The sequence below is a fragment of the Larus michahellis genome, chromosome 13 (assembly GCF_964199755.1).
Source record: "Larus michahellis chromosome 13, bLarMic1.1, whole genome shotgun sequence".
Classification (NCBI taxonomy): domain Eukaryota; kingdom Metazoa; phylum Chordata; class Aves; order Charadriiformes; family Laridae; genus Larus; species Larus michahellis.
In genome coordinates this window covers 2,008,671-2,029,545 of record NC_133908.1, presented here as the reverse complement: position 1 = coordinate 2,029,545, position 20,875 = coordinate 2,008,671, and the positions used below count along the sequence as shown (strand labels likewise).

General features: G+C 68.4%; 2 protein-coding genes across 6 annotated transcripts; both read right to left on the bottom strand.

The window, feature by feature from the left end:
• Positions 1-938: 938 nt before the first annotated feature.
• CASTOR1 (cytosolic arginine sensor for mTORC1 subunit 1) lies at positions 939-7,911 on the bottom strand. Of its 2 annotated transcripts, XM_074606191.1 has the most exons (9): positions 7,709-7,911; positions 7,501-7,571; positions 4,765-4,958; positions 4,490-4,622; positions 3,030-3,153; positions 2,251-2,364; positions 2,070-2,152; positions 1,827-1,921; positions 939-1,740 (listed from the first exon to the last, which is right to left on the bottom strand). In XM_074606191.1, the coding sequence occupies exons 1-9, from the start codon at positions 7,819-7,821 to the stop codon at positions 1,675-1,677; spliced, it is 993 nt and encodes a 330-aa protein (XP_074462292.1). In that variant the 5' UTR covers positions 7,822-7,911; the 3' UTR covers positions 939-1,674. The 2 variants fall into 2 exon arrangements, with proteins under 2 accessions (XP_074462292.1, XP_074462291.1); XM_074606190.1 differs by lacking the exons at positions 7,501-7,571; positions 7,709-7,911 and having other exon boundaries at positions 1,527-1,740; positions 4,765-5,295.
• Positions 7,912-9,704: 1,793 nt separating this feature from the next.
• TBC1D10A (TBC1 domain family member 10A) lies at positions 9,705-20,139 on the bottom strand. Of its 4 annotated transcripts, none has more exons than XM_074606510.1 (9): positions 19,875-20,139; positions 16,885-16,984; positions 13,790-13,897; positions 13,406-13,512; positions 12,615-12,729; positions 12,319-12,384; positions 11,806-11,995; positions 11,333-11,487; positions 9,705-11,110 (listed from the first exon to the last, which is right to left on the bottom strand). In XM_074606510.1, exons 1-9 carry the CDS (start codon positions 20,078-20,080, stop codon positions 10,718-10,720), a joined length of 1,440 nt encoding a protein of 479 aa, XP_074462611.1. In that variant the 5' UTR covers positions 20,081-20,139; the 3' UTR covers positions 9,705-10,717. The 4 variants fall into 4 exon arrangements, with proteins under 4 accessions (XP_074462611.1, XP_074462614.1, XP_074462613.1 ...); XM_074606513.1 differs by lacking the exon at positions 19,875-20,139 and adding an exon at positions 17,514-19,783; XM_074606512.1 differs by lacking the exons at positions 16,885-16,984; positions 19,875-20,139 and adding exons at positions 14,153-15,609; positions 15,704-16,857.
• Between the last annotated feature and the right edge of the window lie 736 nt (positions 20,140-20,875).

Here is a 20,875-nt window from a genome sequence, read left to right as displayed (position 1 = left end):
CAGAGCACACCCACCTTCAGATCCCCACATCCACAGGCAGCCCTGGCCCCTCCGCATGGCACCGTCACCTCCCAGGGCTCCCCACGGGGTCCCTGGCGGACCGGGCAGGGAGGAAGCCACCATGGTGGCCGCCCCGCCGGAAGAAAGCGGGTGGCGGAGGACTGTGCAATACCCAAGGGGAACAAAAATAGCGGCGGTGACCGCATGGGCTGGCTGCAATTTCTTCATCACTTCGGCGCGCGTCACCAGCATCTCATGACTCTGGACAAGAGAGCGAGACAGGAAAGAAAGCGCCTGGAGAGGATGCAAGAACCTGACGGCTTGCAAACGTGCGGGAGCTGACGCAGGGAAGACGCAGTGGGGACATGGGCACGGTCCCGCTTGGTTCATGGGGGAGCACGGCCCGGTTTTTGGGGACAGGAGGGGAGCAGAGCTGCATTCGCCCACCGGCCCGAGCCCCGCTGAGCCACCCCTCTTGGGCAAAAAGACCCCGAAGAGGTTTCCACCGCGCTCGCGCTCCCACCGAGTCTCGCTCGTCGACCAGGCGCAGGCCCTGGGGGGCAACCAGGGGCTTGGGGGCCCGTCCGCATGGCCACCACCGCACAGCCCTGGCCACCAAGGGGGTCACAGCACTCCCCAGGCGCCCCAGGAGGGGACAGTCCCCACCCTGCGCACCCCACTTTGTCGGGGGGGGTGTGGGGGGGGGGGCGTTCTGCCGGCAATGAGAGAAGATGGGGGGGTGCTCAGTTTCCCCAGGGCCAGTGACTTGCTGGGGGCTGCAGCCTTTGCCCCTTTTGCACCCGAAATGAAAGGTGGAGCTGCCCCCGTCCTGGTCACCTCACGGCGGGGACATGGGGAGTGCCACGTCCTCCTGTCACTTCCCAGCCGCTCCCATCCCACCCAGTGCCACCTCCCTCCCCACGAGGCCACGGGGAAATAAAAATAATAGGACTTTTATTGACTTTTTATAAAAACTATGTGAAAATAGAGCTTGGGAGGAGTTGGGGGGGGGTCACTGTCGTCCCCCCCACGATACGCAACAGCCCAGGCAGGAGCACGGGGCCACCCCAGAGGGGACACAGGGCTGGGGCTGAACTGCAGCCCCCCCATCTCCGCCTTGGAGCTTTTTGGGGTGCGGGAGGGAATCCCAGCTCCGGGGATGCTTTCCCCTGCCGTGGGGCTGGTCCGGGGGTGCCCCACAGCATCACAGCTGCCCCCGCCATGGGGACGCACCCAGGGTGTGGGGCCACGTCCTGCCAGCCCCAGGCCGTCACCCCCCAGCACCGCGGTGCCACATCCCCCCTCGCTGGCATGTCCCCTCCCATGTCCCCTCCTCCAGCAGGTCCCTGGGGACACCTGCTCCCCTCCCGAGCCCCCCAACCCGGGGGCAGAGAATGGCACAGTGCTGCCCTTCGGCCTCACCCGCGGGGTGGCACGGTGGGGACCGCTCCCCCCACCACGGGACACTGTCCCACCGCCACGAGGCCACCAAATCCCTGAAGCCACCATGTCCCCACATCCCCAGAAGGCAGGGAGTGATGCTGCACCCGGCTCTGCCCCGCACTGGGCGGGGGGGGAGGGAGCCTTAAAAATAAAAAAATAACAAAGATGGGGGGGAAGGCGGAGGCCATCGTGCCACCGCGCTGGGCCACCCAGCGTGGGGACAGCCGGCCGCTATCTGCCGCTCTCCTGGCGCTGCTGCAGCAGCTGGATGACTTCGGCGATGCCCTCCTCGGGGACCTGCCGGGAGGGGGGGGACACAGAGAGGGTGTCAGCCCCGGGGACACCCCCAGCGCGGCGGGTCCCCGGGGAGGGCAGGGGCTCACCAAGGCGTGATCGAAGTTGAAGGTGCTGATGTAATACGCCGATATGTCGGCGGCGGCCAGCGGCTCGGCGATCTGGGCCACGATGCCACACTCGTCTGGGGAGGGCAAGGGAAGCCGGGGTGAGCGGTGGCCCCGGTGGCGCAGCCATAGGGACACGCCGGGAGAGCATCACCCCCAGGCACAAGGAGGATGGGTGGTGTTGGGCACGGGGAGGGGGGACACGGCCACCGCGGCCACGCTCACCGAAGCCGAGGGGCTGCCCGCCGATCCGCACCATCCGCCACAGCTCCCCCGTCGAGCTGGTCAGCAGTAGGTCACTGGGGAACCTGAAAGAAGGTGCGGGGGGGGGGGAAGGAATGAGTGTAACCCCCCTCTCCCTGAGCCCCCAGCCCCGGGGACAGACGGCCATGCAGATGTCACCTACCGCTTCTGGGTTTCAGCGTCCATCACGATGGAGATGTAGCCCTCGATGAGGGAGAAGGCGAAGAAGGTGATGGAGTCGAGGTCCTGGCCGTCAGCGCCAGCCTCCCTCGGTGGGCTGCGGAGCGGGGGGGGGGGGGGGGGGGGGGGGGAAGAGAGCCGCAGGGAAGGGTCACCACCCCCGAAATTGGGAGGAAAAAGGCTCGGTGGTGGCACGGGGTGTCCTTGAGCATCACGGGGGGATGCCACGGGTTGAGCCGGCGGGTGGGGAGGAGGTAGGGGGGACAGGAGTGGGTGCTACCCGCGGCGGGGTGTGCGGCCCGTACAGCCGCTGGGCTGGGGGGCGGCGAGTGTCGGTCACACACAGGACAGGGGCGACACCAGTGACACGCATTCCCAAAGCGCCATGATGCCTCCGGAGCAGGAAGGTCCCACCAGAAGGGACCCAGGGGACACGGGACGTCCCGGCCAGGAGCATCCCCACGCCGTTCCCACCGGCCTTTTGCAACCCGCTCTCTCCTGTTTTGCAATCCCTTCCCCGGCTTTGCTGCAACGGGGGCTCGTCCCCTGCGTCACCTCGGGGCTCCCATGTCCACGGTGGCAGCGGGACCCGTGGCACCCACATGGCTGCAGCCCCCCGGCACGCTCGGGAGGGCAAAACCCGTTTGTTAAACACACCCAGAGCTTGAAAAGCCACTGGGAGCAAGGGGGGGTGACATGTCACCCTGGTTCAGGTGGCACCGGGTGAGGGGCCACCACCACGTCCCCGAACCTGAGACCCACCTGTGGGAGTAGAAGAGGACGTCGATGAGCATGGTGGCGATGGCGGGCAGCGTGTCGGGGGCCACGGTCAGGACGCAGAAGCGGGTCTGGGGGCTCTGCACGGGGTGCAGCGTGGGGCTGGCGGCTGGCAGGGGGAGAGCCACCCATCAGGCGTGGGGACAGTTTAGGGACAGTGCCGCAGTGCCACCCCGTGGCCACCGCAGCCACAGCCCGGCATCCCTCAGGGTGCAGAGGGGTGGCCCTGGAGGTCCCCCTGGGACGTGGGTACCACCAGCGGGAGCTGGAGCATCTCAGTGGGGACCGGGTGACCCTGGAGGTCTCCCCGGGACGTAGGTACCACCGGGAGGAGATGGAGCATCTCAGCGGGGATTGGGTGGCCCTGGAGGTCCCCCAGGGACGTGGGTACCAGTGGCGGGAGCTGGAGCATCTCAGTGGGGACTGGGTGGCCCTGGAGGTCTCCCTGCGACGTGGGTACCACCGGGAGGAGCTGGAGCATCTCAGTGGGGACCAGGTGGCCCTGGAGGTCCCCCCGGGACGTGGGTACCACTGGGAGGAGCTGGAGCATCTCAGCGGGGATTGGGTGGCCCTGGAGGTCCCCCAGGGACGTGGGTACCAGTGGCGGGAGCTGGAGCATCTCAGTGGGGACTGGGTGGCCCTGGAGGTCTCCCTGCGACGTGGGTACCACCGGGAGGAGCTGGAGCATCTCAGTGGGGACCAGGTGGCCCTGGAGGTCCCCCCGGGACGTGGGTACCACCGGGAGGAGCTGGAGCATCTCAGCGGGGATTGGGTGGCCCTGGAGGTCCCCCAGGGACGTGGGTACCAGTGGCGGGAGCTGGAGCATCTCAGTGGGGACTGGGTGGCCCTGGAGGTCTCCCTGCGACGTGGGTACCACCGGGAGGAGCTGGAGCATCTCAGTGGGGACCAGGTGGCCCTGGAGGTCCCCCTGGGACGTGGGTACCACCGGGAGGAGCTGGAGCATCTCAGCGGGGACCAGGTGACCTTGAAGGTCCCCCAAGGATGTGGGTACCACCAGCGGGAGCTGGAGCATCTCAGCAGGGACTGGGTGGTCGTGGAGGTCTCTCAAGGATGTGGGTACCACTGGGAGGAGCTGGAGCATCTCAGCAGGGACTGGGTGGCCCTGGAGGTCCCCCAGGGACGTGGGTACCAGTGGTGGGAGCTGGAGCATCTCAGTGGGGACCGGGTGACCTCGGAGGTCCCTCAAGGATGTGGGTACCACCGGGAGGAGCTGGAGCATCTCAGTGGGGACCGGGTGACCTCGAAGGTCTCCCAAGGATGTGGGTACCACCCGTGGGAGCTGGAGCATCTCAACAGGGATTGGCAGCCCTGGAGGTCACCCAATTTTGTGGGTACCATTGGCAAGAGCTGGAGCATCTTGGCAGGGACTGGGCGGTCCTGGGGACGGGGTGGCCCCAGGAGACGTGGGACTTGGCATCACTCACCCGGCTTGGGCTTGAGGAAGCCGTTGCTCACGTCATCGCAGGTGACGGGGACGCACTCGCCGCTCTCCTCCTTGTAGATGTCGAACTCCCCCGCCAGCGTGTGGATCACCACCGGCAGGTCCCGCTCCCGCACCTGCCCGGGGGTGCAGGATCAGGACCACCCCTCCCCGCAGCTGGCCAGGTACTGGGGGGACCCTGAGGTCCCCCACCCAGCTGGGAAGCCAGCACCCTGCTGGGACCAGGTGCCGCCGTCCCCATCCTCGCCCGGCACTCACCAGGATGAAGTCGGTCTGGTAGGTGGAGAGCATCAGCACCGAGACGTGGTGCTCGGCCAGCGGCGCGATGACCGACCTGGCGATCTTGGTGACGCCGGTGGCCTGGCAGCCGGAGGGCGCCCGGCCATTGGAGACGACGCTGAGCACCAGCCACGTCGAATCCGCCACCTGCATGAACTCGGAGGGCGGCAGCTCTGCGAGGGGCAAGGGGAAACTGAGGCACGGGGCTCCCTGGGGCTTGGCACAGCCGAATGGCACCCGATGCCACATGCCCCAGGGCTCGCACCGGCTCAGGCACCGCGTGTCACACTGTCCCTCGGGAGACGAGCTGGCCCAGCGGAGCCAGGACAGGATCAGCCCCAGGCGTGGGCTGCAGATGCTGGTTTGGGGGCACAGACCAGCCCCTTCCACAGGCGGAACGAGCCAGACAGGGCTCAGCTGCTCCAGGCGCTGAGACGGCGCCTGATTTTGGCTGCAGGGATGAGCGGGGCCAAGGCTACGACCCCCACCCCCCACAAGCCCAGGGTGCATCTCTCCTCCCTGCACCAGCACCCCGGGCTGGGTGCGAGGGGGTGTCGGGGTGCGCTGCACCCCAAAACCAGCGCCACCAGGGCCTTGGGGCTGCCCAGCTCATCCCCTGCCCCCCGGGAGCCCCCAGCCCGGCATCCTGCACCAGGGATGCTCGGGGAGGGGGGGGGACACATGGCACTGGAGGGGACAAGGGAAGGGCCACCCCGCTGTCCCGGGGGTGGCAGCCCGACGGGGAGAGGCCGAGCCCAGGCTGGCCGGGGGCCAGGGCTGCCTCCCAAAAAGCTGCTTTTCTTGGCAGGGCGGGCGCGCGCTGGCTGGGCCCTTCCTGCCCTGGGATGGGATGAGGGGGGCTGCGCTCACTTGTCCCATGTCCCCCCCCATTGCTCCCACCCTCCTGCCCGGGAGAGGGCCTGGCGCTGCCAGGGTGTCCCAGGACTCACCCAGGGAACGCCCCCCCACTCCTGTCACCCCTTTCCCACCCCACAGCGCTCCCTGGGAGGAACAGGGAGGTGACGGGGTTGGGGGGGGGGATGTCCCAAGGGATCTCCAAACCACTCCCCGCCTCCCGGCGAAGGTGGGAGGCAGCACCCATGGGAGACAGCCCCGCACCCGGCATCCCAGCCGGGCTGAGAAGGCAAACTCATCACACCAGTGGCGGAGGAGAGGTCGCCCCGGGGAGGGGTCCCGCATCCACGGTGCGGGGGAGGTGGGGGGGCAGGCTCCGCACCCCGCTCCCAATCCACGGCTGGGGCAGGGCAGGAGCGGGGCCGGATCCGGGGGCCTCGGCGGGTGTTTCCAGCGCCTGTTCCTGCGCAGGAAGCGGCAGAACGGCCTCAGCTCCGGCCCAGGGCTGAGCCTCGGGACTTGAGGGGGGGACACTCGGGGACATGGGGACCCGTCCCAGCGCTCGCCGCTTAATTGCTTTTCAACACCACCCTGGGCAAGGCCGTGAGAGCGCGGGGGGGACCCCGCTGTCCCCGTGGCGCCCACCCCGGGGGTTAACCTGGGTCCCCAAGGGAAGAGAGGGGCTGCAGCTCTCCTCTGCCAGGGTCCCCGTCCTGTCCCCGCAGCGGGGGGACGCTGGCAGCCCCCCAGCCCCGGGGGGGTACAGGCGGCGCAGCGGGGCTGCCGGCTCGCAGGACCATTGTTCGCCACTTCCCGCCCTCCCCTCGGGATTGAGGAATATTTGTCCGCAGGCCCCGAAATAAAACAATACGTGGGGAACGGCTCCAGCTCTGGGGAGGTGGGGGGGGAAGGGGAGCCCGGCCCCATGGCCCCTTCCCCGAGCTAAGGGCTGGGGAGAAAGGTGAGAGCTGGGTCCGGCGGCGAGCACCCCCTGGCCGGAGCGCTGACCCTTGCTCCTTGGGGCACGGCCAAGGTGACAAGCTGCGGCCGGCTCCCCGCAGCCTGGGCAGGAAGGTTTGGGCGTGGAAAGGCAGGACAGGATCCGGCCCCTCCGGCACAGCCCGTTGGGCCGGTAGCCCCAGCAGGACTGGCGGTGAGGCCGATGCACGGCACGCGCTGGGTCACCGGCGGTGGGGACGCTACTGGGTGACACCTCCTGGGGAGGGGGGACAGGCCTGGAAGGGTTCGATGCCTCCCAGGACACCCCAAAATCTGGTCCCTGCTGCCGGGCAGCACTCCCAGGCAGGGCTCACCCCCGGGCGCGGAATGGCTCCCGCTCTGCCGAAGCGCCGGGCAGGGGGACGGGATGAAAGCAGCCAAGGGAATGATGGCAGGGGGCCTGGCAGCAGCAGCCGCAGCAGGCAGGGAGCCGGGGTGCTGCCCGCTGGCAGCCCGGGGGGTGCCTGCCCCCCGCCCGGAGCAGCCGGGCTTTCGGCTGGCACTGGGCTCCCCGCAGACCATCCCCACCAGTTTCCAAGCCCGGTCCCATAAGGTGGCGGAGACACGGCTCTGCCTGGGAGGGGGTTATTAGGGCGAAGGCAGCCGCGCCGGGAGAGCCTCGGCCGGGCAAGCTGGTACATCCCCAGCGCAGGCGCCAGGAGCTCCGTGGCCAGGAGCCCCGGGGATGGGCACGTACCGAAGGAACCACGCTACAAGCCGGGACTCGTTCCCTGCGGCCCAGGCCCGGAACGTCGCTACGCTCGGTTGGGCTGAGAACGTGCACAACTCGCGCCTGCGGTGCCAGCCCACCCCGCGTGGGACGGGGTGGCCGCAGAAGCCCCCCCCCCGCCCCCCCGGTACCTTTGAAGCCCTCCTCGTCCAGCATGATGGTGTAGTCCTCGGGGGTCTCCGTCAGGCTGAAGAACTTGCACCTGGAGGAGAAACCAGCGCTGCCGAACCGGGGAAGGAGGCGGGGGCGGGGGGGAGAGGGGGTTGCTGGAGCGGTGCCGGGCACCGGAGGAGGAGGAGGAGGAGGAGTTGGGGGGAGGGGGGGGATGAAGGCCGGTACCGGCAGCGCTGGGGCAGGAAGAGCAGCTTGAGCAGCGGGTGGGTGTAGAGCCAGAGCCCGCGGCGGGCCAGGCTCAGCACCCGCACCCGGTGCTCCAGGATGTGCAGGTCCATGAGTCGGCCGTACCGGCACCGGCCCCGGCTCCAACCCCCGTCCCGGTCCCGGTCCCCGCCGCCACCGCTACGAACGCTGCCCCGGCCCCGCCCCGCGCCGCGGGAGGGGCAACGGCCCACCCCGCCCTCGCCCCGCCCCGCCCGGGGCCTGCGGCGACTGAGCCGGACCCGACCCGTAGCCCCCGGGGGGGGGTTCGTTACCGGAGCCGATCCGCAGCCCCGGGATGCCTGTGCCGGACCCGACCCGGCCCGCAGCCAGTGCCGGGGTGCTTGGGCCAACCCCGTCCCGGAGCTCCGGGGCAACCAAACCAGCCCCGACCCACAGCCCCGGGATGCCCGGAGCGGCTCCAACCCACAGTCCTGGGATGCCCAACCTGGCCCCGGCCTGGAGCACCTACACCAGACCCGACCCAGCCCAGAGCCCTGGGGTGCCTGGTCCAGCCCTGGTTTGGAGGCCCCGGGCACCCAAACCAGCCCCAGTTGAGAGCCCCCGGATGCCCACACCGGACCCAAACTGACCCAGAGCCCCAGGGTGCCTGGGCAAGACCCGACCCGGAGACCCAGGGCACCCAAACTAGTCCTGGCCCAGAGCCCCAGGGTTCCCAGGGTGCCTGGAGCTCCAACCCGTGGCCTCGGGGTGCCCACGCCAGACCCTGCCTGCCCCGGGGTGCCTGCGCAGGACCTGACCCAGAACCTCGGGGTGCCTGGAAAAGCTCCGGGGGGCCTAGACGGGACATGACCCCGAGCCCTGGGGCACCCAAACCAACCCCAACCCGGAGCCCCAGGGTTGCTGCACTGGACCCAACCCTAGAGCGTCAGGGTGCCTGGTCCAACCCCAACCTACAGCCCTGGGATTGGCCAACCCAGTCCTGACCTGGATCCTCGGGATGCCCAACCCGGACCCGACCCGGGGTACCCGAACCCAGCCCCAACTCAGAGCCCTGGCGTGCCCGACCTGGGGTCTCAACCCTCCAGCTCCCAGTCCTGCCCCCACCAGCACAAGTCAGGCCGGGACTGGACCCACTGGGAGCCCAAACGCCAACCCCACCGTACCCTTTCCACCCCGGCCAGGCTCACCCCAGCATCCAGCAGCTTCTCCAGCCTCGGCCCCAAATCCAAGGATAAGCCCCATAAGCCGGCCCGGCAGCGGGGATTTACCAAAACCAGGGCAGCAGCCCCAGAGCCGAGGTTTCCAGGGGCAGGGGGGAACCCAGCACCGCAAATAGGCACCATCCTTCAGATGATCCCTGGGAAAAGAGAGCTTTGGGGGGAAGGAATGGAAGTCTGGGCAGAATTCCCGCCTGCGGGAAGCAGAGGGAGGGAGGCAGAGAGGGCTTGGGCACCAGTTTGTGCGTGGAAAGCTGAGCTCTGGGGTGCCACGGGATAAATTAGGATCTCCCGGTTCTATTTGGCCACAGGAGCTGTGATGCTGCGTGTGTGTGGGGGGGCACGTCTAGGGGACTGGAAGGGCTATCACCCCATGGCAGCCGCCCCCCAAGAGCCCCCCAGGGCCTGGCAGCAGCCATGGCTGTCACAAGCTGGGGCAGGTCTCAGCGTCCTGCCATTTACACTTCAAACGGGGGCAGCCCCAGGGCTGGGCGAGACAGCGGTGGGGGGGGGCCGGGGCCGGGCTCAGTCACCCCGGGGTGGCTGCGCTGGGGCAGTGACGGGGGGGTGACGGCAGCAGGACCCTCCCCAGCACCGGGGACACAGGTGCTGGGTGTCCCCCCTCACCCAGGGGACAGGGCGACTCCCCGAAGCTGACGTTGGTGCAGGAGGAGGTAGGAGGCGAGGGGGAGCACCCACACCCCCCATCCCGCGCCCCCCCTTTACCCCATCCCCAAAGGGCGACGGGAAGAGACGGGGGGGGGAGCCGCAGGCGCTGCGCCTTTACACAATCCTTGCTTTATTTACCCCTTTGTACAAAACCGTTTTTTCCCCGCTTTATTTTACAAAGCCACCCCCGGCCCTTGGGGAGGGCGGGGGGGGGGGCGCAGGAGAGAGGGGACCCCGCAATGGGGGAGCACCCGGCCCCTCGCCCACCCCCTCTCACCTCCGCCGGGGACGGGGTGGTGGTAGGGGGTGGCAGCAGTGGGAATGGCCCCGGCAGGGTGAACGCTCCCCGCCGTGGGGAGCCCAGGGAGGGGGGTAATGGGGGGGGTGGGGGGCTTTAGCCCCCCGGGTCGTGGTCTGGCATCACATCCCGCTGCTTCCGGCGCGTCCTGCCTGCAGCTCCCAGCCTGGGTCCCTGTCCTGCGACGGTTACTGCCACGGAGGAATAATAAATAGGCTCAGTGAGTAGGTAAATTCGGTACTACATCTAGGGCTACAGCTTGATATATCCTCGCTAGATAAAGAGGAGGGGGGGGGGGGGGGGGGCCGGCTCCTCACGTACCCCCAGTCCCCCCGCGCCACTGGGTCTGCCCAGCCAGCGCAGGGTGGGAATGGGGAGGGGGGGGGAGGAGGCGGGCATGGGAGGGAGCCTGGGGGCAGCAGGTCGAGGGGCCGTGGGACAGAGAGAGAAGGGCCCGTGGGGCAGCCCGGATGCCCCCCGGGGTGCGGGGAGGGAGCTCGGGTGGCTCAGCCACCCCCTGCCAGGGCTCCCACCGCTTGCGGCGCCAGCACCCTGCCGGGGTGGGCACCCAGCGCAGACCCAAAGCGTCCCCACTTCGGTCACCGCACCTCGCCAACCTCCCGGGGTTGTGCCTGCCCCCCCCCCCAACCCCACCCCAGCTTCGAGCCACAAGGGCCACGGTGTCCCCCATCCCTCCAGCCCGTCCCCCCAACAGCGCCCCGGGTCCCCGCACAGCCCCCAGCAGCGTCCTTGAGCCCGGGTCCGTGCGCAGCCCAGCTGAGCCCGGCTGCCCCGGGGTGCGGACCCAGCACCGCACCGGCCCTACAAGTACGTGTCCTCGCTCTCCCGGGAGCTCAGGCTCTCCTTGGACTGGTGGTGGGGGGAGACCTGGGGGTGCAGCAGCTCCCGGGCCGAGCCGGGTGCCCCGTTGCCCTCAGCCCCGGGGCCGTTGGCAGGGCTGGCCGGGCCCTTTTCTCTGCTCTTCTCCTTGCTCTTGCGGGCCTTGGGCACGGGAGCTGGCCCGGGGGGGACGATGATGGAGGGGACGGGCTCCAGCGCCTTGCGGGTGGGGGGCTCGGCCTCGCTGATGGCCTTGGCGCCGTGCAGGCGCGGGGGGGACTTGCACTGCAGCTCCCCGTGCGTCTCCCGCCACTTCTTCAGCTGGATCAGGTGCTCCCGCTCGATCTGACGCTCCGTCACCGGCAGCTCGATGACCTGCGGGGACAGGCTCGTGCCATCAGCATCTCCCCCGACAGTGACGATGCCACCCGGGGCCAGCTCTGCACCCCAGCCACTGCGGCAGGGTCACCCCCAAACCCAAGCCTTTTGGGGACCGTCCCCGCGCTGCGCCAGCTCTGCCCACCCATGGGCAGCCCAGTCCAGCAGCGTGGCCAACTGGGGGGCACTGGGGCTCCCAGACTCTGCCCAGCACCTCACCTCCTGCACCAGGAAGGTCTCCTGCATGATCTTGGGGCTGAGGGCCCTCAGCCGCTCCATGGTCTCGTACTGGCCCTGGCAGGACTTGAGCTTGTCCGAGGAGCCCAGGGTGTGTTTGAGCAGCACGAGGCCCACCCGGAAGATGATCTTCACCCCTGCACGGAGAGAGGCGAGGCAGCGAGTGCCAGGCAGGACGGGGTGACGCTGCCACCACGTCCCTCAGATGGCGTGGGGCACCAGCTCTCAGTCCTGCTAGCGGGTCAGGGTGGATTTGGGATGCACGTGCCCCCTAACCCCCAGGAAAACAGCCCAGTCTCGGGGCTGCCCCAAACCTGCCCTACAAGGGCTCCCATGTGCCAGGCACAGGCAAGCAGCCACGGCAGCGCTCCTGCTGCAGCCCCGAGTGCCGTCCATACGCCACAGGGGCTGCAGCCGGTCACCCCAGGAGGAAGAGGATGGTGGGGAGCTTCTACCTTCACAGAAGAACATGTCCCAGACACGCAGGACGGAGCTCCAGGGCAGCGTGCGGGAGAAGGCGCACATGAACCACTCCGTCATGTAGAGGATGGGGTCGATCTTCTGCTTGCTCAGGTGCTTGTAGGCCACGGGCGAGACCTTGTGCAGCAGCGAGAAGAGGATCTGCCCATCCAGCTGAATGGCCTCCTGCAGGGAGAGCGTCAAGAAGCCCCGGTGAGCCCTGAGATCAGCTTCCCAGTGCCCGGCCCCAGCGGAGGAGCAGCCTACCCTCCGTCCAGACCCGGCTATGGGAGCAGAGCTGTCCCCCACGGACGCCAGCAGCAAAGCTACGCTGAGCACCCCCATCCCTGACTGCAGGATGCTCCGGGGCACCCTGGTACAACAGGGAGACTGTGGGAGCACCCAGGATCTCTCTTCTTTCTCCAGGCTGAGGAGCTGGGGGAGCTTTAGGCCTGGGAGACACCGCAGGTCCCTGCCACTGCTGAAGGCACCGCGGACCCTTTACTCACCAGCTTCTCGCTGTAGTAGCCGGGGAGGTACTTCTCACAGATCTGCACCAGGCACCAGAACGCTTGCTGCAAGCCAAGGACAGGGGGTGAGCACCCAGGTGACCCCGGGGGACGTCCCTGCAGCCCCCACCCTGCTCCCAGGGACCAAGGGAGCGGGCTGGGGCGAAGGGCTCCTCCCTGCACCAGCCAAGATTGGGCATAAACAGGTGCTGGGAGCCCAGCACCACCCCAAAGCCACCCACACCCTCCCACTGGTCCCAGCTCTCGGGCCACCGGGTCTCCCTGCGTGCTCATACCTCGGCCGGCATGTGCATGAGCAGGACGGCGGCGATGGGGGCCTGGGCCTGGCAGTAGCCCTCCTCCGGGCGGTACAGCGTGTACGCCTTCAGTACCCGAAACAGGTCCTGCTGCCTGCGGAGACAGCCCGGGGAGGGAGAGGTGGAGAGAGAGCACGGGCGCAGCCCAGCAGCCTCCCCCGCGGATCAAACCGGCACTTGGCACCGTCCGGTGACCCAGCACCGCAGGCCGGCCACTGGCCACCACTCTTCCCCCATAAGCCTGAGTCAGTCCCTGGCTGGGATCCTTCTTCCACACAAACCCAGGGCTCCGGGACACGATAATCACGGCTCTGCTTGCTCTGGGAAGCTCTGCCCACCGAGGCCCCATCCTGCCTGGATCCGAGAGGCGAGACAGGGAACTGCGGGCACCTACCATCTCCCAGGGATGCTGGCTCAGGGTGAGCTGTGGCCAGGCAGGGACCCGGCTGCAAGCACAGGGGCACAGACACTCCCTGGCACATGGGGAATGGCATTTCCTTGCCGGGAACGGCACTTCCCTGGTGAAATGGAGGCCACGGCCGGCCACCTCATCCCTCCTGCCATGGCAATTCCCACCCCGCTGGGTGCTGCAGCACTGAGCTCCTGGGAAGCCGTCCTGTTTTCAGCCAGCGTGAGCTGGGGGGCATAAGGACAGCAGGGGACACTGCAGGGGCACGAGTGTGACTGAGCTGGGATAGTCTGTGCCTACCCCATGGTGCTGGTCCAGCCCGGTGGCTGCCGAGGACCGGACAGGCAGCAGCTCCGCTTACCCGTGACCTCCGCGCGAGACGAACATCTCGTGGAAGGGGAACTGCCGATGGAGATCGCGCTCGATCACGTCCAGCCACTTCGGGTCCCCTGGGAGGAGATCCAGTTCCTGGGGAGCAGAGGGTTGGGGTGAGCAACCACTCTGACACGTGGGACCTGCAGCGAGCCGCCGGAGCAGCCACGGGGCTGGACCTGGCTCTGCCCCGAACATGAGCCCCATCAGGTCATGGGTCAGCCCCCACAGGCTGTGATGCTAGCCTCCTTCACCCCCGCACAGCGGGAACAAGCAGCGTCTGGGACCCCAACAGACACCCCAGCCCTGGAGGGAGCAGGAGCCATCCCAGCACCGCCCCCTCCACCAGCACCCTGGCCCCGGCAGCACTCACGTCAAACTTGCCGATGTTCTGCTCCAGCTTGACCTTGCTCCCGGAGAGGTATTGCCAGGCTCGGCCCCGCAGCGAGGGCGGGATCCCCTTCTGGCACCGCAGCCGGATCTGTGGGGAGAGACACAGCCGTCACGGGGGGAATACGGAAGAGCAGCGGCGAGCGGAGAGGCTCCTGGGGCAAGACGGGAGCCAAGCCCAGCACCACTGGTCCCTTGCTGCCTCCCCGTACAAGGGCATGTGTCTCTAGTCCCCTGGGGACAGGATGCCCAGCCACACGTCCCCTGATGGTGGCTGGCATCGCACGGACCTACAGGATAGCGTGGGGAGCTGCATCCCTGAGGATCTCAGGAGGGTTCTGCTCACCCCTTGCTCCCCAACATTGCTCTTAACATGCCAGGCAGAGCTACGCCAGCACGAGGGAGCTGCAGACGGCTGCCAGGAGCCCGGCCAAGGCTTTGTGGCTTCCAAACAGCTCCAAACAAGCCCGGCTCTGCTTGAAAGCAGGATCCTGCTGGGAGCTGGAAAGGCAAACACTGGAGCTAAGGCGGGGTGCGGGTAGCTCCCTCCCATCCCTGCACGGCCATAGGCAGCACTGGGGACGCAGGGGAGGGCTCTCTGGCCCCCAGGCCAGCCCTCCTGCTCGCCCATGGGTCCATGGAGAGCATGGAGTTGCACCCTGCCGAGCGGCTCAGCCTTCCTGCCCGCTCACCCCAGGCAGAACAGCAGCTCCACGCACGGCCGGCTCTGGAGGCTGGCTCCGTGCCCACAGTTGGCCCCCAGTTTCCTTGGCACGGGGTACCAGCCAAGACCAAAGTCCAGGCGAGGCAGTGACCGCAGGTACCCACCCCGCAGCAGGGAGCTGAGCCGGCTTAACCCTGCCGCTGCCAGCACCCCACGGGGACCACAACCAGAGACCCCCCCGCACGTCCCTCCCCGGCTCCTGGGGAAGCAGCGGCACCATCTCCCCACGGTCCTCAGCCAGGGCATGCGAGACCGGGGTTTTCGGCACAGTTACCTCACATAAAGCCCTGCAAAAACCCAGCAAGGCCCCCACGCCTCATTGCCCCACTTGGGAGCCACATGCCAAGTGCCAGAGACGTGCCAGGGCTCTGCAAGCCGCAGCCGACAGCTCCCTGGGCCTCCCCAGAGCTCCTTTTCCGCGTTCGCCGGCATAACTCGGGAGCAGGGGGTTGTGCTTCCAAGCAGCCCAACCCAGCGTGGTGGCAACGCCGCGTCCCCGGGAGGGTTTGCTGCTCCCTCGCCGCAGCGCTGGTTGTTTACCCGGGCAGGTCCCGAGCCCTGCGAGGCTTTTGTGTTCGCAGGAAACGCGGCGGGCGATGCCCAGGGCGGCTGCGGGCAGCTCTGCCGCTGCTGACAGCTCCCTTTTCGAGCCGGCTCCCCTTCCTGCTGGCTAAGCTGCCAGGAAGGAAGCCGTCTTGCTGGGTTTCAGTTCGGCAGCCCCTCCAGCTGTCCAGGCTCAGCACGGCCGGGGCCAAGCCGCTGAGCATCTCATCCCCTTGGCTCTGCACGGGGTCCTGCCATCGCCCCCATGGCTGGGGGTACCCATCTCCCAGGATCCCACCATGCCCTTCCAGGGATAGGGAGCACATCTGGGTCGAGGGATGCTGAAAGCAAAGAGGAGCCAAAGTGCTGCCCATCCCTGGAGAGCAGCGGGAGCTGCCCACGCGTCTGCCCTCCTTCGGTCTGGCTGGAAAGGGCAAGGACCGGCACGCGGCGATGGCACGGCCCAGCGCCACGAAGGACGTGGGGCTGCGCTGGGATCCGAGCCAGGCGGGCGAGGGAGGGAGTGTTTCAGGATCCTGGAGAGGTGCAGGTGTGAGTGAGCCCGGCAGGAGCCGGCCCAAGAGATCCCCGGGCCATCAGCCAACCCCGGCGAGGCAGCCAGAAAAGTACCGGGGTTTTTCAGCTGCACGGGAAGCTCCTCCGAAGCAGCAGGGCCTGAGCCAGGCGGCGTGGCCCCGTACCAAAGCAGCCAGACTCCTGCCAGAGCCGGGATGGTCGACAGCATCCGAGGCCAGCCCTGGCACCCTTCCCCACACAGCCCCGGGGCTCTGGGCACGGAGCAGCTCTCTGAAGCAGACTTCAGAAGCTCCGGGCGCGGAGCTTTTGCTGCAGGACAGACTATACAGCAGCACTATACCAAGCACGAGGGAGCTCCTCTGCCAGCCGTATGGCTGCCGGAGCATTCACCCGAGCCCGGATGCCACGCTGCAGCATGGCCGGAGAGCAGCGGAAACCGCCCGCAGAACAAAGCGCCCGCCTGCCGCGTCCCAGAGAGCTCTCCCAAATCCTTTGCGAGCGGCCAAGAAACAGATGAGGGATTCCTGAGTCGTTCAGCAGGCAGCGAGCGGGGACGGCGCTCCGGGAGCACAGCACACGGAGCGGTGCCAGGAGGCTCTGCCAGCTGGGTGGAGGAGGAGGCGGCAGCCCTTCGGCCGCTCTCAGGCACCGCTGACCCTTGCCAGCAGCCTCACCGCTTCCAGCGGACACACAGCAGCGAGCCGGGACTAGCTGCATCCCGTCCCTGCCTCGTTCGCAGGCTCAGGAGGTCAGGGAGCACCAACGGACCAAGCCACGGAGCCACCCAGCACACACCACCGCGAGTCTCCTGGGGACCCCAGCTTGCAGACCAGTGTCGCGCACATCAGGCTCAAACGTTTCCTACCCGGAGCTTTTTTTGGTCTACGAGATGCTCAGAACAGAAGTTTCCATGACCGAACAATTCCCATGGCTGCCTGCAGGCAGCCAAAGAAGCCCTAGGAAGGCTCCAGCCCGGCGGGGAGCAGACGGGGGGCAGGAGCGGGCTGGCTGGGGGACCGCAGGCTCAGCCCCCCCCATCCCTCCAAGCTCCAGCTTCCCTCCTGCAAGAAGTGTCTCAGGGAGGGAACAGCCCATTCAAGCCACCAACGTCATCCAAAGGACACCATGTCTGTCTGCTGGGACCGGGTGACACGCAGGCTGCCTCAGAGCCTCAAGGGGACACGGCTGCACCCGGCTGTCCCTCCCTGCTGCCCCCCCTCCTCGCCTGTACAGCTGTCCTGGCGGCAGCCCCAGGGGACAAGGCTGTCACTTACCTTCTTGTGTTTTTTGGCCATCCACTTGTCCCAGTTGTTGAGCATGTCCAGCCACTTGGACTCCCGCTGCCGTAGCACCTCCAAGGGCACCTCCTCCAGCCTGCGGGATGGAGGGTGTTGGGGGGGAGAGCCCAGTCAGGGTGGTGCCGAGCCCTCCTTGCATCGCAGAGCCCCCCCACCCCGCTGTCCCGTCCAGCATCCCGGGTGCCCTCCACGGCTGGCTGGTGGCCCCCACTGCCGGCTGGTGGCCCCCACTGCCAGCACAGAGCCCAGCTGGGACACGCTCGAGAGCACCAGCATTTTTGGCAGCTGCTCGGCGCTGCCGGAAGCGCTCACCACCAGCGAAATCGCCGAGACAGTGCAGCCCCAACTCCCCCCAGCCGTTCAAAACCTCTGGGGAGCAGCCTGCACTGCACCCACCATGTGACCCGAGCGTCCCCGGGGACCTGTGCCCCGAGAGGAGGGCACGCCAGCAAGGCGAGGAACCGGGGAGCCCAGCCAGAACCATGAGCTGAGCTGAGCAAGGTCTGATCCCCCCCACCCCCTGCCCCGCAGGGGCTGGCTGCAGACAGAGAAAGCCGAGGCCATAAGCATCATGTCATCTGCATGGCCCCAAAGCATGCTCGCACCCCAAAAGCCTGGCGCTGCTCCAGGCCCGGCGCCGAGCCCGGCCGAGGGTCCCTCAGGAGGGAGGGGAGTGTTTTCCAGCAGTGGCTCAGCCTAGCCGGGGAATCTGATTTAACCCTGCCTTGCCGCGACGCCATCGCCGGCAAGGGGGAAGCCGGCACCGTGGCCTCCAACCCCCTTGGGCAACCTCTGCCTTTCATCAGCGAGGAGACAAGGGTGACAGACAGCTCGGCCAGGCCCTGGGTGTGCGCGTCCCAGGGGGAGCAGAAGCTCCTTCACGCCTTCAGCGAAGGAGGACCAACTCCAGCAGATCCGATGCCTTCCCAGGTTCAGCTCTGCACTGCCCCGTGGCCATGCCAATCCCAGGAGTGGCCACATCCTTTCCGAGGACAGTGGTCCAGGCGCCAAGCATCCCTCAGGGGGGTGCAGAGCGCCCAGTGCCGCCGCAGGACACACAGGCCCTGCCTCCTCCCAGATCTCTCCCCGTTAGGAGCCGGAAAACAAGCGGCACGGAGAGCCCATGGCCGCATCCAGCTGGCAGCGCCGCCCTGCTCCCTGCCCAGCCCTTCCCCGCCGCCTCCCACCCACCACAGCGGGTCAGACGGGGTCGAGCGCGATTGTTTCGGAGAGCAAACCCTCTCCAAAGGGATCCGCTTTGCTCGGTGCAGCCACCCCACCCTCCCAAGCGCGGGTTCGGCACGTCTGGCAGCTCCCTGGCCGGCACGGCATGGGGACGGAGGGAACGCAGCCCGGCACGGGGACGGAGGGAGCGCTGGTCCCGAGCCAGGGAGCCCGGGCTGCCGGAGGAGCTGGGGCTCTCGGAGGCGTGGGAAGCTCGGGAGCGCTGGACGTTGGATACAGGCGTTGGCCACGGGCCTGCTGGAGCCCGGCCAGCCCAGACTGGAAGCTGTTACCAGCTGATGGCTGCTTGGCAGCGGGCACAGAGCGAGGACCGGAGGCATTTCAGATGGCCGAGGCGGGGAGGACCGGGTGGGGGCACCCCAGGCCGGGAGGCAGCGAGATGCTCCTCCGCACCCACGCTGCGGGTGACAGCCCCACAGCTCGGCCCTTCCTGGTGCCCCCAGACCCTCTGCAGATGCTGGGACACCCCACTGGCCCTCCCCAGGCTTCCCTAAAACCCAGAAGGACCCCAACTCTGCTAGCCATGGAGGGAGGCCATGCTATCCGCTCAGGCCGTTTATCCACTCCTGGACAGATGGAGAGTGGATAAAAGCCCCGGAGAAGAGCAGGATCGGGCCCCAGTGCATCTGCAGGGCACGGGAGGAAGGCTCAGTCCCTGGCGACTGCAGCCACCACGCTGTCAGCACCTGCCTCCGGTACCAGGAGCTCCGGCCAGGGGAGTCTCTGCCTGCTGAGCCCCGGGGACAGGGACATCCATAGGGACAACAGTGAAGTGTCCCCAACACGCGGCGTGCGGCCGGGGCAGGGTGCAGCACCCCGGGCAGGAGAGGCCACCCCGCTCCTCTGATGCCGAGCTGCGAGCTCGGCGGTTTATCACCCAGAGCGATGCACCTTGCTCAGCAATCAAACCTCCGGAGGCTTCTGTTCCCCGCAGCGCAGCCGAGTGACGCCCGCGGGCTTACAAGGGGTGAACTCTGGGCTCTTCGTGGACGGGGAAACTGAGGCACGGAGCCCAACTGACAGCAGAGCACACAGGGGAACCCACTCCAGGCAACGTCCCAGCCAGAGCGGAGCGGGCTGCCACCCACCGTCCCCCGCTGCCTTCTCCGGGCGTCACTGCCAAACCACGGCCAGGAAGGCAAACACCAAGCACGCTGCCGGACCAGCTCGCCCGCAGCGCATTCCTGGGTGCCGGCACCACCCCGGGGCCCAGCACCTCGGGCAGGCCTGGCCGTGGGGTGGCCCCCGTGGCCGTGGGGTGGCCCTGCTTCCTCCCAGGCCTTCCTCCACCGAGGGCGGCGGGCCTGCGCCTCCTCGCCAACGGCTACCGGTTCCCTCAACCAAGCCACCGAGCAATGGCTTGGCCTCCCCCGTTCGACGGCGGCCAAAACCCCGCCGGAATGCCGCGCCGGGAGCAGAGGCCCGGAGGCAGCCAGACCCCAGCGGGGGCGAGGAGGCCTCGCTCCTGGGCGCCCCTCCCGCTGCCCACGGAGACGGGGAGGAGCTGGAACGCCTTTCGGGGCTCTCCCTCGCAGGGGGACCGGCGCTGAAGGCGGGGGCCCGGCCACCCGCACCCGCCCGGGGCCCCGGCGCCGGGCCCGCTGCAGGACTCCCCCCCCCCCACCCCGGGGCGGGATGAGGCGCTCCCAGCCCCGGTGGCGCGGCGGGCGGCCTCCCCCGGGCGGCTCCCCACCCCCCCCTTCCCCGGCGGCCCCACTCACGGCCCCTCGGCGCTGCGGCTGCCCACGATGAAGCCGAACTTGTCGACGCGCCGTTCCTCAGGGCCGCCGCCGTTCACCTCGGAGTCGGAGCCGAGGGAACTGAGCTCATCGCCGCCCGGCTCGGCCAGGCTTTCGCGGGTGCCGGCCAGGCTGTGGTGGCGGCCGCCGGGCGAGCCGGGCCCGCCGCCCCCGCGGCTCTTGGCCATGGCGGCGGCGCGGCTCAGCGGCGGCCCGGCCGCTCCTCCATGCCGCGGCCACGGCGGCGGCCACGCCCCCCCGGCCGGCCACGCCCACGCGCCGCCACGCTATTGGGCGGGAGAGGGCCTGTCGCCAATCAGACGCGCGGATGGCGGCGCGGAACCCGCCCAGCGCGGGAGGGGATTGGTCAAACCGTCGGGAGGGAGCTGTCCGTCAGGGATTGTCCCCGCCCACAGCTGTGCCAGCGAGGGGGCGGGGCGACGTGAGCAGAGGGGCGGGGCCAGGGCTGGGAGCAGGCTGAGCCTGCAGCGGGCTGCGCTGGGGCTGGCCTGGGACGGCACTGGGACCGTACTGGGGCAGCCTGAGACTGGACTGGGACGGCCCGGGGACCATACTGGGATGGCCCTGAGACTATACTGGGATGGCACTGGGACAGCCTAAGACTGTACTGGGACAACCCTGAGACGGCACTGTCTGTACTGGGATGGCACTGGGACAGCCCTGAGACTGGACTGGGACCGCACCGGGACAGCCTGAGACTGGACTGGGACGGCCCGGGGACCATACTGGGATGGCACTGGGACAGCCTAAGACTGTACTGGGACGCCCTGAAATGGCACTGAGTTTGTACTGGGATGGCATTGGGGCTGCACTGGGACAACCCTGAGACGGCACTGAGTCTGTACTGGGATGGCACTGGGACAGCTCTGAGACTGTACTGGGACAACCCTGAGACGGCACCGAGTCTGTACTGGGATGGCACTGGGACAGCCCTGAGACTGTACTGGGACAACCCTGAGACG